General features: G+C 31.3%; 1 protein-coding gene and 1 non-coding gene across 2 annotated transcripts; both read left to right on the top strand.

The window, feature by feature from the left end:
* Nucleotides 1-158: 158 nt before the first annotated feature.
* LOC111421697 (putative sodium-dependent multivitamin transporter) lies at nt 159-10,843 on the top strand. The gene is made up of 8 exons (XM_023054873.2): nt 159-395; nt 446-667; nt 726-882; nt 987-1,170; nt 8,979-9,249; nt 9,310-9,456; nt 9,676-9,900; nt 9,956-10,843. Exons 1-8 carry the CDS (start codon nt 276-278, stop codon nt 10,328-10,330), a joined length of 1,701 nt encoding a protein of 566 aa, XP_022910641.2. The 5' UTR covers nt 159-275; the 3' UTR covers nt 10,331-10,843.
* On the top strand, nt 9,559-9,630 carry TRNAM-CAU (transfer RNA methionine (anticodon CAU)). The gene has a single exon. It is a non-coding gene; the product is annotated as a tRNA-Met (tRNA).
* Nucleotides 10,844-18,350: the final 7,507 nt, after the last annotated feature.

Below are 18,350 nucleotides of genomic sequence, written 5' to 3'. Positions count from 1 at the left end.
TTTTAAATTAATTTAAATTACTGTAATAAATGTCTAAAACAGGATTAAGTTTTTATTACCAAAAAAATCCTATTCTTATGTTACAACATAACTTATTTAATTACTTCTAATCTAAATGATCGCGTTATTTGCTGTGGTAAGATTATAGTGATAGAACAACAACCTTTTATCTTTATTTTTAATTACAATTATCTCATTTTAGTCTCATCCGAGTCTAGAGATTTGTTGAACCTTACCCTAGTAAAATCACACGATTTGATCAAAGAATTTGAAACATGGTTGAAGTAGTTAGTTTAGGGGTTTGGGATTATGTAATTTTAGGTGTTGTTTTATTGATTTCCGCCGGAATTGGGGTTTATTTCAGATTTACGGGAGGAAAACAGAAAACTGCAAAGGTAAAAATATAATTTTAAAGATTTATTGTAATAAAAAAGTTTTATTTTAGGAATATCTTTTGGCGGATAAAAATATGTCGATAATACCGGTAGCTTTTTCGTTAATGGCTTCTTTCATGTCAGCAGTAACTTTATTGGGGGTTTCCAGCGAAAATTACGTTTACGGTTTTCAATTTATCGTAATCAACTTATCGTATGGCTTATTTACGCCGATTGCCGCATATATTTATTTACCGGTATTTTTTAAATTGCAAGCAACAAGTGCTTATGAGGTTCGAATTATCAGAAATGATTCAGCCATATCTATTTTTAATAAATTATGATTTTTAGTACCTTGAGAAACGTTTTGGGAAATTATCTCGTTTGACAGCTTCGTTGTGTTATAGTTTCCAAATGATTTTGTACATGGGGATTGTTTTGTACGCCCCAGCTTTAGCTTTAGGTGCTTTAACTGGTATTTCAAAGTATGCCGCAATTCTGACGGTTGGTAAGCTTGTTTGTATTCATGTTCTTTCTAATATATCTATATATAAAGTAAAGTATGGTGTACTTTAAGATTTTTAATTTATTATGGTTTTGTAAAATTTTTAGGTTTGGTTTGTACATTTTATTCAACGATTGGTGGAATGAAAGCTGTTCTTATGACGGATGTTTTCCAATCCTTATTAATGTTCGCTTCTGTTTTTTGCATCATTATTTATGCCGGAATCGATGTCGGGGGTTTACAAGAAATTTGGGATATAGCTGAAAAAGGTGGACGAACAGATTTGTTAAAGTAAGTAATACATTATAGGTACTTCAAAAACGAAATACAGAGTCACGACGAGCTTTGGGAATTTTTATATAACTCGCAATATATGAATGCAGTAACCATAGTTACGAAACTACTATGTACTTGTACTGTCCCACATAAAATGCAACATAGCTTAATAGTACAGGCATTGGGTAGTTCTGCAAAGGAAAAGTTTTGCTTGGAAAAAGAGTTTGCTTAAGAGACTCACGGCTAAATCCGAATGTTTCTGGTTTTTTTGAAGTAAACGATGAACATTGTCAGCTGGTTTATTTGATTAGTTGTACGACCCTTTTGGCTGATTAGCACAATACAGCTCTAAATTTGTAACATAAAATGTCTGCCAAATAATTGTAACCCATACTTTGTAGGCTTGCTATGGATATATTGAAGAAAGCTGCATCAACCTCTAAAAGGCACTAACACCTCGTTTATTCTGACATCTTCTTCCAAACCGTAATTGTTATTGCAGTTCTCCACAAAACGACCCACTGTAACTCGAATAGCAGCTTTTCAGGCATGTTGCGATCCGCTCTAGTATTTTTGGTGTCAAAGCTTAGAACGGCAAGCAAAAATAAAAATCATAACTTATGCCAGCTCTAAATATTTCTAAGCCGGTTCCATCTTCAGTCCACAATTCAAGGAAGTGTGTTGCTTCGCAGTTCCTGCAAGTAGTAATAATCCGATAAATGTCATAAATTTTGTATTTGTTGTGTCTTTAGCCCGGCAGGTTATATTTTATACGCATCTTTGTTATTTGTAAATTGGTACATTCAACTATATTTTCAATGATGTCGCCAATAAAAAGTTTTTCGAACGCAGTTCTCTCATTGGCAACGTCTCGCGAACACTGCCTAGGCCCAGAAAGTATTTTTCCAATATTTTAACTAGCAGTTTTGCTGAATTTGCTTTCCACTGGATTTTTGTATCACTTTGTTTTTAAGTTTTTTTGAGTACTTGTCTTTATCGCTTTCTAAACCCTCACTATCACTATCGTCCTCTTTGTCTGAATCAGAACAATCTTTATCACTTAGTTCCATTTCGAATTCAGTGTTATGGTCACTTTCTTTTATAATTTGTTCTTCCGATTCTGAAGTTTTCAACTTTTTTTCCCCACTTGTTCCTCAAATTCCTCTTTGAATAACGCTTGAGCCACAGCTTCAAGGTCATTTTGAGCAAGACGTCAAGCATTTCTAACATGTATTTGATCCCTACAACAAAATATTTCTATTAAGCTTCTATAGGCCTTCAATAGGCCGAAGTTTCCTTTCGGCCTATTGTATTGCAGTTTCTAAACACTTAATTGCGTCAGCTTGGGTTATTTTATAGGTCGTACCTATTCTGGAATCGTTTTGTTTTTTTCAACATCGGTTTCTTCTTCAAGAACATTCTCTCCTGAATTGTTTTGAATTTCATAAATACCATAGGTCAACGTCTTTAGAATTGTAGTTGCCTTAAAAATCATTTGGACAAATTGCTATTGATTTTAAAAAGTGTGTAATCAAATTGTACACTAGTTATAGGTTGAATTTGCGATGGCCAAATAAAGAATTGGACTGTGGGCTGAAGAAAGACTTCGCCTACTGTGGGCCAGTTTTCCTGGAATGAGACACGCTAAGTTGTTTATTAAGTTTTAAAGGATCTGAATGACTTTTCAAAGAGCAAGGTATTAATGTTCGTTAAGAGCATTGGACTGCACGGTGAAATTTGATATGTTATCTATCGGTGTATAATAGATCTTTGAGGTCGAGGTGCAACGTTGGTTGGTCTGCCTACCCGAGTTATAATTTATGTAATGTTATGTACAGGTTAAATTTCTAGCAGAAGTGAAAGAGTGTCTCTAACGATGTTTTCTGCTTCATATCCACATTTTCTGCAAAGTAGACAGGAGTAATTCATCTTCAGCATAATACTCTTCATTATTTTTTATTTTATGCTAACATTTTTGTAAAATCCTTGGTTTTAATTTCTTCCATGCTGCTGCCAATGTTCTCATAGCAAATTTATTTGATATTTTTTTCAATGTGACACACAATAAAACGTAATACACTGTTTCTGTAACACAGTTTCGTGATTTTTAATGCGTTTTGATCCATTGGTCGGATCAAAGCAGTTACATTTGGTGGTAACATTATGGCACATTTCATTCCATCTTTAGTTTTAAGTTCTTCTTCGGAAGGATGTGAAGGAACATTACCTAATAGGATTAACGCCCTTTGTGGAAGATTTTCATTCATAAATATCTTTTAAGTTAAATTTCGATCAACCGTAGCAATAACTTTTCCACTGACACATCTACTAACAATACCTCTGGAACGAAATGATCAAAAAATAAGTTTAAAAACTTCCGTCAAGCATTTTTGGGGTTGGTGTGAATAACTGGGTTCTTAAAATTTTTGAAACATCTGGGAGTTTTAGCTTTTCCAATTACTAGAGGTCGTAATTTATGAGATCCAGACGCATTTGCGCATCCAAGAAAAGTTATGCGTTGTTTTGCTGTTTTCATAACATAGTGCAACAGCCATTATGGGGGGTGAAAAATTTTAAGTCAGGGTGAAAGTACTAGGTCCATATAGTAAAACCTCCAAAGGGTTTGACGTTCTCAGGCCAAACTTTTTTTTATGACCTTTTATATTTCTTTTCTTAATGTTTGTTTGCTTAGTTTTTCAGTTATAAGTTTATAACTCAAGAATCATTGATGATTTTTCATTTCATTCTTCAGCAAAGACTAAGGCTTAGCTAAGGCTTAAATAAATAATTTTCATTAACATATTCATGTAAAAAATTAAGTTGGACTAATTTTATCGACTGAAATCTTAAAAAAAATTGTCAAATCTCGAAAATAAAAAAAAAATTCTCTTTGAAAAATAATGTCTTTACTCGAGAGTTCTAACTATTTTTACATTTTTTTCAAAAATTTTCTGATATGAGGGTACTAAAATTTTACGTTATCGTAAAGAGAAAAAAAATCTCTATCAAATGAGCCTAACGAAAGGGTACATTGCCATTTAAAAAACTTCAAGTGTTATTCGTTGCTCATTTGTTTTCTGAAATAAAAACAATTGAATGCTGTCTTATTATGACAAATAAAATATTAAACAACTTTTGTATAAAATGTTTTTTTATAAAGTTGATACCTACCAAGATATATACTATATTCCATACATAATGGGCACCCTGTATATAAAACAAATATAAGATAAGTCCAAAAGGGCTATAGACTTGAGTCTTCCTGCTCGAAGAGTATTTTTTTAAGAAAATTAACAAAAATTAAGGACAAACTTAGTTTAAAGAAGAACAAAGTTTATATGTTCATAAACATTGCTCTAGAGTCTAGGCCTTTTCGATGGTGATTGTTATGGGCTAGTGTCATCGCTATTGCAATCATCGCTGTCATCAGTTTCTAAGCCACACATAATGTCAACTTGTGACTCCATTGCTGACCCTACTGCAACTTCTGGAAATTATTCATCATCAGGATAATCCATGTCGTCCAAGACATGTCTACTTCACCAGCAAATTTCCGCAAGTATTGCACTCGGCGACTGTTTTCCTCTGTATCTGATTTGTTTTTTTATTAAAATGAGTTTGAAAAAAAATCTCATAGATATTACCTAATTTCAAATGGCATAGCAACTTGATGGTAGCGTTCGCCTTGTTCATCAGATTCAGTGGCCAAATGTCTGCTGAAGTAGTCCAGATGATGTAAATAGTGAATTTTCAAGGACATGTGGACGCCAATTTTCGAGAACGATGTTAACATCCATGCGACAGAAACATTGTAGTTGCTAGAACGATGCTTTCCCAACAAGCCTTCTGTTACTTTTTTAATTGCGTTCCAAGCATCCAATTCAGTCTCAATCAAAATATTGTTGAATGCGTCACATTTAGTACGCCTGATGGAAAAAATTAATTTATTGCGATAGAAAATGATGAGAAATATGTTAGGAAAAGTTTCGGCACCAGAGATTCACGAATAATATTGGCCACTTCTAACCTGCTGTGCTCCCTATGTTTCTATTTGTGGCATGCATATTGGCCTCCGGTAAATCTTGTGTCCCAATCGCACAAATAGCACATATATTTTATATAGCCGTTTCGAAGACCGCAAAGCAATGCTACAACTTCTAAATCGCAGCATATGCGCCACATAATATATGTTTAGCGTAGTTAACCATTTTTAAAATATGTTGTAGTGCATCATGTTTCTTTCGTTTCTGTACTATAGGCGATTGGAACCGAAGGTTTTTCATTGGTCTTATGTAGCAAAACCGCTTTTAAACTGAGTTTTGAACTGTCAATAAATAATCTCCAGTCATCTGCTTCATATTTTATTTCCATTGCGTCCATCAATTTTCCTACATCACAACAAATAAACTTTGGAGTGTTGCCTGACGACTTCGATAAGCTGTGACTTTCGTACCGGGTGCCAAAAGATTGTTTGATTTCAAAAACGAAGCAAGCTGTTCTGATTTATGCTGTGATAATTTCAATTTAGCAACAATGGAATCAAGCTGATTTTGATTTATTAAAATAGGCTGATTGGATACAGATGGTTCGGGATCATATGAGGGATCATCACTTGAATCATATATTGATGTAAAAGTCGAAGCAATCACAGAAGATAGATCTGGGCTGAAACATTTTGGCACAGGAATGTAGCCCGAATAGGCAATGGTCTTTGGCCACTTGCAACACCAACGTAATTATTCGATTTTCTTGCCGTTTTTCTTAATGCGGCTCCTTTATTGGCACATGTGTAGCAGTCCAAATCATTGGAATACCGAATGGCATAGATTCATGTCTTCTATTATTCCAATCCATTAAACGATTGTAAGAAGTTTTACACACTATATTTGGAATCCAATTTATGTTCACTATAACATTTTGGTGGAAGATCACACTTTGGCTTGCACACTTCCATTTTTCGCGTTAAATTGAATGTTTATGTCCATATAAAATGTGAAATACGGATGCTTAGAACGCAATTAAAGAAGTAATAGAAGGCTTGTTGTGAAAACATCGTTCTAGCAACTACAATGTTTCTGTCGCAAGGATGTTAACATCGTTCTCGAAAATTGGCGTCCACATGTCCTTGAAAATTCACTATTTACGTCATCATCTGGACTACTTCAGCAGACAATTGGCCACTGAATCTGATGAACAAGACGAACGATACCATCAAGTTGCTATGCCATTTGAAATTAGGTAATATCTATGAGATCTTTTTTCAAACTCATTTTAATAAAAAAAACAAATCAGATACAGAGGAAAACAGTCGCCGAGTGCAATACTTGCGGAAATTTGCTGGTGAAGTAGACATGTCGTCGAAGACATGGATTATCCTGATGATGAAGAATTTCCAGAAGTTGCAGTAGGGTCAGCAATGGAGTCACAAGTTGACATTATGTGTAGTTTAGAAACTGATGACAGCGATGATTGCGATAGCGATGACACTAGCCCACAACAATCACCATCGAAAAGGCCTAGACTCTAGAGCAATGTTTACGAACATATAAACTTTGTTCTTCTTTAAACTAAATTTGCCCTTAATTTTTGTTATTTTTCATAAAATCAATACTCTTCGGGCATGAAGACTCAGGTCTATATATATCCCTTTTGAACTTATCTTATATTTGTTTTATATATGACTTTTTTTATTTATTCGTATTTGTTATAGTACTATATTACTATATACTTATATTAGAATACTCTTTTTTAGTTACAATTCGTAGAACTCTCGAGTAAAGACGTTATTTATCAAATAGAATTTTTTTTCTTTTTTTCGAAATTTGACTATTTTTTGAAGATTTCAGTCCATAAAATTGGCCAACTTAATTTTTTACATGGATATATTAATGAAAATTATTTATTTAAGCCTTAGCTAAGCCTTAGTCTTTGCTGAAGAATGAAATGAGAAATCATCAATGATTCTTGAGTTATAACTGAAAAACTAAGCAAACAAACATCAAGATAAGGAAAGAAATATAAAAGGTCATAAAAAAAAGTTTGGCCTGAGAACGTCAAACCCTTTGGAGGTTTTACTGTACTGGCCAAGTACTTTCATCCTGACTTTGAATTTCTCACCCCCCAGACAATGACCCCGAAAATGTTCCACAGTGTAATAGGAGCAGATTTTTTGCCCAGAGAAATGTATGTTTTGTCTAGTAACTGTTGTTAGTGTAATCCCGTTTCATCGGCTTCGCAAAGTTGAGTTCTTGAATCTTATTATCCAATTTACGTTTAAAAGGCTGGACAAGTTCAGGTTGAGATGACTATTTTTCTTCACAGTTCTTTAACACTCTTAGGTCATAACGCATTGAAACTTTTAAAATCAGCCACCAAAAAATGTATGGTTTTTTGTTTCATTAAGTTTCCATTAATGTCATGTATTTACGTGATACATGTCTTTCACGTTGACAAGGAAAATGTACGTTTTCTACTTCGACCTTAATGGTTGACCTAGCTCTGCTAATATTTTTGATTTTTTATTTATTATGGAACAAACGGTTGATTTTACTATGCTGTACTTTCTAGCTAACACAGAATTCTTCTAGTATTTTAGATTTTTGTGGAGAGATAAACATTTAGTTTTTGCCATTTTTTGCAAAACTCACTACCTACGTTTTCGTCTCCACCACCACACAGCAGCCAACACATTTATAACAAGACAAAACATTACGCATTGTTTTCGCATTTTGTTTAAAGAGTAGTAAGCCGCCTTCCCATGGAGCGTGATACGCTAGCATGAGGAACGTTATCGAGTAACATGCTCTGCGTGAAAAAAATTCACGCAGCAGATCAAACTGGTTTGATTTTTGTCATGAGATCGATCGATTAAGATGGCAAGCAGTAATACAATGAAAAGTATTGTTAGTAAACTACAAGACAATAGGCAATTGGTTCAAGAGTTCTTAGTTCTGAACTTTTCTGCGCATATATATTGCGTATTATACGTATACTCTTAAACCAAAACAAGCCTAATGAGACCACGTGGTTTCTCGCACTGTATGCTAGTGAACCACTATTGTATGATGCAACTATTGAAAAGTACAGAAACCGAGAAGTGAGAATGGCAGCAGATGAAAATTTCTAACGCGATCAATATTTCTGGATTTGGACTCAAAGATGTTATTTCAAAATTTAAAAACCTGCGGTGTTCTTACGATGACAGTTATAAGCCAAGAATTTTCTGGTTTGACCTGATGTATTATTTCATTCGCCCAGTAATTCAGCAATAACCGATATAATCAAACTTGTTTTAGCGTTTACTGCTTGTCTCATATTTGTATCTGATTTTGAAATCATTTGTGAAACGCCTTCCAGAAGGTAATCAAGCTCGCATTCAGACATTCTTAGCAAATTTTTCAAATTGTTAGTGTAACGACTTGTTAGCTCTCTGACAACCAAATTATGTGCCCTCGATTTCTTTTCAAGTATTCACCTTCTAATCCATCACCGTCTTTTCTTCCGTTTTTCTTTCGATTTTGGTAATTGATTCATTTTCTTTGTGCTGAGATAGCAATAAAAATCGAACTCACCACAGCACAAGTCTCAATGAGCAGCTCGTTCATGGTCGACTTTCTGAGATCAATTGAATCACGTTTTCTTTGATATTTCAATACTTCAGCACATGGACGAAAGCAAGTACGAAGGCATGATACATTTTCGTGTATACATAATATTTGGTGCTTACATTACAGAGTTGCTCACTTAAGCGCAAGTTTACATTATCGCAACTCTACTCTATGTATGTATATTTATTAAATTAAGTTCTAATTTTTTTATTTTAGTTTTGATCCTGATCCCACCGTAAGACACACTTGGTTTACCTTAATAATAGGTGGAGGAATAACATTTTTAACACTATACGGTGTAAATCAAACTCAAGTTCAACGATATCTCACCTTAAAAGACTTAAAATCAGCCCAAACCGCATTATGGGTGCAATGGCCTATTTTAAGCGCGCTAAGTTTAAGCACTTCATTCTCCGGATTAGCCATTTACTCAAGATTTTACAATTGCGATCCAGTTGCAGCAGGAAAAATTGAATTAAATGACCAAGTATATTAATTTTATTCCATTAATTTTTTTAAATCACCAATACATATTTTAAATTTTTAGTTAATGCCTTATTTCGTAATTGATAGTATGGGTCATATCAGTGGTTTAACCGGTTTATTTGTAGCTGGTTTAGCCAGCGCTGCTTTATCAACAGTTTCAGCAACAATTAATTCGTTAGCTGCAGTTACAATGGAAGATTATTTTAAGGTATCTTACTTTGATGTAAATTATGAGACATACTGTATAATGTTTATAATTAAACTACCAAATAATTTCAAAGTCCTATTTTAGACAGTATACTTTATGTGCAGCAGAGTGGCGCAGTGGAAGCGTGCTGGGCCCATAACCCAGAGGTCCGTGGATCGAAACCACGCTCTGCTATAATTTTTTTTTTTAATCAAATAATTTTAATATTTATTTTTTTAGCCAATTTATAAAAAACTCTACAACACTGATTTAAAAGAAACAAAATTAGCAATTTTCTCCAAAATAGCCGCGTTGTGTTATGGTTTTATTTGTTTGGGAGTCGCTTTTCTAGCGGAAAATTTCGGCGGTGTTCTACAATCTTCTTTAACGATTTTCGGAGTCGTCGGTGGACCATTATTAGGATTTTTCTCCTTAGGCATGTTTACAACGAGAGCCAATCAAAAGGTTTATTTAAAAAATTTCACGATTTTCAAATATTATTACTTCTTTAATTTTTTAGGGAAGTTTAACTGCTTTATTACTCGGATTATCGTTAGCTTTATGGGCAGGTTTTGGTTTACCGAGACCATCTCCACCAAAACTACCTGTTTCAATCGACGGTTGTGGACAAGAACTCGATGGAGTATCATTTTTGAATCAAACTTCTTTTAATACTCGACAAGATGAAGAAATAAATTATCTTTGGCTATACAGAATTTCTTATTTATATAACGGCGTTTTTGGTTTGTTGTCCGTGTTTATAGCCGGCTACATTCTCAGTTGGATATCCGACCTCATTTGGGGAAAAGAAAAACTCGATCATGACCCTAATCTTTTCATTACTCCAATTAGACGGAAACTTAAGAAACAATTAAGAAAAAATGTCGTCACTTAATAATTATTTTAATAAAAAAGATTTTTCAATTAACTATGTTTAATGTTTATGTTGATTTATAATGCCCTAATTTTACTTTGTTTGCCTCTATCAGATGTTCCGTGAATTAATTTATATAATAATGACAAATAATTGTAAACAGAAATTGTTTTGTTCGATGCTCGTCCATTTATCGGTGGGCTAGGGCATCAGGTAGTCAATGTAGTGTCAATATTCACGTTTAATATACGTTTGTAATGCGACTGCAATAAAATGTAAAGAACAAAGAGACGATGAAATGGAAATAGACAGCGTGGAAATAAACGAGACTTATAGTAGTAGCCGTACAAGGAAAATTACTGGTGGAAAACGAACGGAAGCCATAGTATCCTTAGTAATAAACTTCAAAATATGAACAATTTGCAGTTATACTCTTCAAAAAATCTCTTCTTGTTCAAAAGTTAATCCACAGCTGAAGACTAATTAAATAAATAAATAAATTTGTATCAAGCTGTGGTATAAATCCACTGTGTAAATCCATAAAGCTTACATAATATAATTTATTAATTAATTAATTTATTATCCTTTATGAAAAATTCCAAATGATTCCCATTACTCAACGAATATCTCTCCTCGCACAAAAAGCCTACAAAAATATCTCCTCAAACCTTTCTCCTCTTTTTCAATCCTCAAATTTTGACACTATTTACAAGAAAATCGTGGATTCTTAAAAGGATTCTTTTACATTGTATAATAATTTTATTTAATATTTAATTGTATTGTGATAAGCTGAAATAAATATCTTTCACTCTCTCTCTCTTTATTTCTCAAGAACTAAAAGTGATTTGTCAAAACGGCTTTTTGCATTAAAAAGAGGATAATATAATTAATAATTGGTGATATTTCCACAAGGATTCTACAAGAAATGAATTTTATAGCGAATTTTGAAAGTTATCGATGAAAATTGCAACATCGAAAATTTAATCAAAACTTCAAATATTGTTTTCTCAAAAACTAAAAGTTATTTTTCAAAACGGGTTGGTTCATTGGAAAGAGGACACTTTTATTAACACGTTGGGAGATTTTCATACTCATATTCCAAGAACTGGATTTTATACGGATTTTTAAAACTTAATCGGCGAAAATTACAAAATTCGAAAAAATTGTCGTTCGTTTCAAAAATTTATTTCTCAAAAACTAAAAGCGATTTTTTAAAACGGCTTGTTGCATTAGAAAGAGGATACTATAATTAATAATTGGTGATATTTCCGCAAGGATCCTTCAACAAATGAATTTTATAGCGAATTTTGCAAGTTATCGATGAAAATTGCAACATCGAAAATTTTATCAAAACTTCAAATATGGTTTTCTCAAAAACTAAAAGTAATTTTTCAAAATCTGTTGGTTCATTGGCAAGAGGACACTTTTATTAACACTTTGGAAAATTTTCAAACTCATATTCCAAGAAATGGATTTTATACGAATTTTTAAAACTTAATCGGCAAAAATTGCAAAATTCGAAAATATTGTCGATTATTTCAAAAATTGATTTCTCAAGAACTGAAAGTGATTTTTCAAAACGGCTTTTTGCATTAAAAAGAGGATACTTTAATTAATAATCGAAAGTTATAACAGCGACAGTGCTGTTAGTAACGAATGTGATGATGAATTACAAGCCAAGAGAAGAAAACTAGACGAAACTGCAACAAGAGATTTTATATATCGTATTGGGATTGTTACAATGAGGTTGCTAATGACAAATCTGATATAAAGAAGGTTGTATTCAATGAAGAGAGTCCTATTGGGGTTGAACTTGATTATTATCTGCAGTGTCCAAAACCTAAAAGAGATACTAATTCCTGTGAATGGTGGAGTATTAAGTAATAGGTTTTTATATCCTGCCAAAGCCGGATATTTGGTTAAAAAATGGCCGCATAGTCCGGATACCGGATAGTTGCCGTATATCCGTTCCACAACTATGACATACATATTTAATTAATTCCAGTTAATTTAGTAAAATAGAAAAAACTACACGTTTAGTGTTTTCGCATATGCTGTAATTGTAATAAATTTAGTATTTATGTAGTATGCTATTCTATCTAACAAAACAAAAATGATGGGCAAAGGAACTCAAGAAAAAACGAATACCATTGCATCAAAAAAATTAGAGCCAACACTTTCTACATGTTGATGAATCATGAAGTACATAATGCTGTTGGTTTGTGTTACGATTTACAACAACTGCAGATAGAGTCTATATAAAGCATTAGTGTAAGATGCTTATTGTTATTCTCGGCAAATTGACTTTCATATCTGTTGTGGAGGTGACAACAAGGATCAGAACAAACATTTTATACATGGTCAAAGGATTCAACAATGTTTTCTATAACTCAATAACTATCACTTATGGAATAAAACGTTTCATACAAAAAACGTTTAGAATTACCCTATATACCTAATAATCCAGCAAGCAATTTTAATCCACCGATCAGTTATACCAACCTCAACCCCAAAAATTAAGAATTTTCAAGTATTTCAACAAATATCTTCTATAACTCAATAATTATAACTGATGGAATGAAATGTTTTGTACAAAAATTATTTAGAATTAGCCTATAAAACATATCCAATAAACAGTTTTCATCCATCGATCAGTAGTACCAACCGCAACTCCAACAATTAAAAATTTTCAATTATTTCAATAATTTCTTCTATAACTCAATAACTATAACTGATGGAATAAAACGTTTCATACAAAAATTATTTAAAATTAGCCTAAAAACCAATCGAACAAACAGTTTTAATCCATCGATTAGTAATACCAATCCTAAACCCAAAAATTACAAATTTTTAATTATTTCAACAGTTTGCTATAACTCAATAACTATCACTTATGGAATAAAACGTTTCATACAAAAAAGGTTTAGAATTAGCCTATATAATATATCCAGCAAGCAATTTTAATCCACCTATCAGTTATACCAACCTCAACCCCAAAAATTAAGAATTTTCAAGTATTTCAACAAATATCTTCTATAACTCAATAATTATAACTGATGGAATAAAATGTTTTGTACAAAAATTATTTAGAATTAGCCTATAAAACATGTCCAATAAACAGTTTTCATCCACCGATTACTTGTACCAATCTCAACCCCAACAATTAGGAATTTTCAAGTATTTAAACAAGTTTCTTCGATAACTCAATAATTATAACTGATGGAATAAAACGTTTCATACAAAAATGATTTAGAATTAGCCTAAAAACTATATCCAACAAACAGTTTTAATTCATCGATTAGTAATATCAACCCTAAACTCAAAAATTAAAAATTTTTAATTATTTCATCAATTTTTTCTATAACTCTATAACTATCACTTATGGAATAAAACGTTTCATACAAAAAAGGTTTACAATTAGTCTATATAATATATCCAACAAGCAATTTTAATAAATTGATCAGTTATACCAACCTCAACCCCAAAAATTAAAAATTTTCAAGTATTTCAACAAGTTTCTTCTATAACTCAATAATTATAACTAATGGAATAAAACGTTTCATACAAAAATGATTTAGAATTCGCCTAAAAACCATATCGAACAAACAGTTTTAATCCATCGATTAGTAATGCCAACCCTAAACCCAAAAATTACAAATTTTTAATTATTTCCACAATGTTTTCTATAACTCAATAACTATCACTTATGGAATAAAACGTTTCATACAAAAATTATACAAAATTATCCTATAAAACATATCCAACAAGCAATTGTAATCCACCGATCAGTTGTACCAATTTCAACCTCAACAACGAAGAATTTTCAAGTATTTCAACAAGTTTCTTCTATAACTCAATAACCATCACTTATGGAATAAAACGTTTCATACAAAAAAGGTTTAGAATTAGCCTATATAATATATCCAACAAACAATTTTAATCCACCGATCAGTTATACCAACCTCAACCCCAAAAATTAAGAATTTTCAAGTATTTCAACAAATATCTTCTATAACTCAATAATTATAACTCATGGAATAAAACGTTTTGTACAAAAATTATTTAGAATTAGCCTATAAAACATATCCAATAAACAGTTTTAATCCATCGATTAGTAGTACCAACCTCAACCCCAACAATTAAGAATTTTCAAGTATTTCAACCATTTCTTCTATAACTCAATAACTATAACTGATGGAATAAAACGTTTCATACAAAAATAATTTAGAATTAGCCTAAAAACCATATCCAACAGACAGTTTTAATCCATCGATTAGTAACACCAACCCTAAACCCAAAAATTACAAATTTTTAATTATTTCAACAATGTTTTCTAAAACTCAATCTATCACTTATGGAATAAAACGTTTCATACAAAAAAGGTTTAGAATTAGCCTATATAATATATACAGCAAGAAATTTTAATCCACCTATTAGTTACCAACCTCAACCCCAAAAATTAAGAATTTTCAAGTATTTCAACAAATATCTTCTATAACTCAATAATTATAACTGATGGAATAAAACGTTTTGTACAAAAATTATTTCGAATTAGCCTATAAAACATGTCCAATAAACAGTTTTCATCCACCGATTACTTGTACCAATCTCAACCCCAACAATTAGGAATTTTCAAGTATTTCAACAAGTTTCTTCGATAACTCAATAATTATAACTGATGGAATAAAACGTTTCATACAAAAATGATTTAGAATTAGCCTAAAAACCATATCCAACAAACAGTTTTAATTCATCGATTAGTAATATCAACCCTAAACCCAAAAATTACAAATTTTTAATTATTTCATCAATTTTTTCTAATACTCTATAACTATCACTTATGGAATAAAACGTTTCATACAAAAAAGGTTTAGAATTAGTCTATATAATATATCCAACAAGCAATTTTAATAAATTGATCAGTTATACCAACCTCAACCCCAAAAATTAAAAATTTTCAAGTATTTTAACAAATATCTTCTATAACTCAATAATTATAACTGATGGAATAAAACGTTTTGTACAAAAATTATTTAGAATTAGCCTATAAAACATATCCAATAAACAGTTTTCATCCATCGATCAGTAGTACCAACCGCTACTCCAACAATTAAAAATTTTCAATTATTTCAACAATTTCTTCTATAACTCAATAACTATAACTGATGAAATAAAACGTTTCATACAAAAATGATTTAGAATTAGCCTAAAAACCATATCCAACAGACAGTTTTAATCCATCGATTAGTAATACCAACCTTAAACCCAAAAATTACAAATTTTTAATTATTTCAACAGTTTGCTATAACTCAATAACTATCACTTATGGAATAAAACGTTTCATACAGAAAAGGTTTAGAATTAGCCTATATAATATATCCAGCAAGCAATTTTAATCCACCTATCAGTTATACCAACCTCAACCCCAAAAATTAAGAATTTTTAAGTATTTCAACAAATATCTTCCATAACTCAATAATTATAACTGATGGAATAAAACGTTTTGTACAAAATTATTTAGAATTAGCCTACAAAACATATCCAATAAACAGTTTTCATCCATCGATCAGTAGTAAAAACCGCAACTCCAACAATTACAAATTTTTAATTATTTCAACAGTTTGCTATAACTCAATAACTATCACTTATGGAATAAAACGTTTCATACAGAAAAGGTTTAGAATTAGCCTATATAATATATCCAGCAAGCAATTTTAATCCACCTATCAGTTATACCAACCTCAACCCCAAAAATTAAGAATTTTCAAGTATTTCAACAAATATCTTCTATAACTCAATAATTATAACTGATGGAATAAAATGTTTTGTACAAAAATTATTTAGAATTAGCCTATAAAACATATCCAATAAACAGTTTTCATCCACCGATCAGTTGTACCAATCGCAACCCCCAACAATTAGGAATTTTCAAGTATTTCAACAAGTTTCTTCTATAACTCAATAATTATAACTGATGGAATAAAACGTTTCATACAAAAAAGGTTTAAAATTAGCCTATATAATATATCCAATAAGCAATTTGAATCCACCGATCAGTTATACCAACCTCAGCCCCAAAAATTAAGAATTTTCAAGTATTTTAACAAATATCTTCTATAACTCAATAATTATAACTGATGGAATAAAACGTTTTGTACAAAAATTATTTAGAATTAGCCTATAAAACATATCCAATAAACAGTTTTCATCCACCAATCAGTTGTACCAATCTCAACTCCCAACAATTAGGAATTTTCAAGTATTTCAACAAGTTTCTTCTATAACTCAATAATTATAACTGATGGAATAAAACGTTTCATACAAAAAAGGTTAAAAATTAGCCTATATAATATATCCAATAAGCAATTTGAATCCACCGATCAGTTATACCAACCTCAGCCCCAAAAATTAAGAATTTTCAAGTATTTTAACAAATATCTTCTATAACTCAATAATTATAACTGATGGAATAAAATGTTTTGTACAAAAATTATTTAAAATTAGCCTATAAAACATATCCAATAAACAGTTTTAATCCATTGATCACTATCATAGAATTTTCACGTTAATATTCCTGGAATAAGCGAAGTTATTTAAGAAAAACGAAAATAAAGTTTTTACTTTTAACACCTGTACCTTAGACATTATTAAAAATTGGATCATGAGAAATGTGGGTTAAATTTTAATACTTTTACAGAAACAAGCTTTGTTTTCGATTAAGGATGAACCACTCTGTATAACAAAACGTTATGACGGTTTTTTTTTGTAATTTAACTCCCAAGTTATTTTAAAATCACCATTTTTTTAATTACTCACAAAATTATAACAATATATTGATTACTATAGTATAAAGTATCCGAAAATTGTCAATAAAGTTGTAAATCTCTTAACAACTTTTCAAATTATAACTTTTTGACGGGGTGTCTCGTATCAATTGATCCCAATAAAATCGAATGACGTTTAGTAACATCCCAATTCCTCCGTATCTCAACATCAACAGCGAGAACCAGCCGATTTCAATGAACAAACGGCCAGTTCGTACACTAAAGCAACAAGTTTCTGCGACACCAAGATTTTCGGTTTTATCCAGTTTTGACCGCCATCATCGGTTTTATCCGGTTATATCCTTCGTTTTACGCTCAACACGTTCTTCGTACTTCTTTTATACCTGTTCTTCACCTTTCCATCCACGAAGATTCACAAACGACCCAACCCAACATTTTTTTCTATCGCTCATTATTTAGAAATTTGCACACAAATGAATATGTAAGAATTAAATTTTAAAGGAAATACATACGTCAATGTCAACTTTTGACATCCATTAATTTTGACAACGAAAAACCAATAAAATAACCTATAAACGTCAAAATGACAGATGGCAGTTAATATCTAACCTTAATTTTTTTTTTAAATGAACAAAAAAATTAATTTATATTATTTGTTAATGAATTATTGTTATTAGGACGATAGTTTTCTTTTTCTTGTTTACGAAACGATAATTATTATGAATAAATTTAAATAAATATAAATTTCTAATCGATGGCAATCAAAACTGGTCGATTCATTTCCACGTGTGCATATTGTGCTAAGATAGCTGATCGAAACTAGATAAATCTGTTTTTACCAGTTAAGATCTGATTTCAACGTCTCATATTCCTAAACCCTCTTGCGTCCTACTTTGTGTTAATTAAAACCTTATTTCTAAAATCGTCACAAACAACGCAAAAAATATGTTTAAGACGTAAAAGTATGTTTCAATTGAGTTTGAACTTGATGAAGAATTATTTGAAGTTATTTTCAGTAATTCGCGAAATATCACCAGCTGTGTGTACTTCTTAAGTATTTTCAATTCCTTTTTAATTGTCCTTTTTAATTAATCTAGCTGGAATTAACCGCTTTTCGTTAATTGCTATGGTTTTAGCTTTCCGCTACATACTTAAAATAAATAAAATAATTAAGATTTTAATTTAAACCCGACTCAACCAAATCTAAAGCTGAAGAATCCAGCTAATTCTCAATTCACGAAAGCTGTGTCAACTTC

Source organism: Onthophagus taurus, chromosome 6 (genome assembly GCF_036711975.1).
Source record: "Onthophagus taurus isolate NC chromosome 6, IU_Otau_3.0, whole genome shotgun sequence".
Lineage (NCBI taxonomy): Eukaryota > Metazoa > Arthropoda > Insecta > Coleoptera > Scarabaeidae > Onthophagus > Onthophagus taurus.
The sequence above is the reverse complement of the archived record's forward strand: the minus strand, read 5'-3'. Positions and strand labels throughout refer to the sequence as shown.

Bases quoted from the DNA above. Each gene is read 5' to 3' on its own strand.
- LOC111421697 (XM_023054873.2), top strand. From the start codon at position 276: ATGGTTGAAGTAGTTAGTTTAGGGGTTTGGGATTATGTAATTTTAGGT. The intron at 9,250-9,309 runs GTATATTAATTT...TTAAATTTTTAG, and splicing joins AAATTGAATTAAATGACCAA to TTAATGCCTTATTTCGTAAT. The intron at 9,901-9,955 runs GTTTATTTAAAA...TTAATTTTTTAG, and splicing joins CAACGAGAGCCAATCAAAAG to GGAAGTTTAACTGCTTTATT.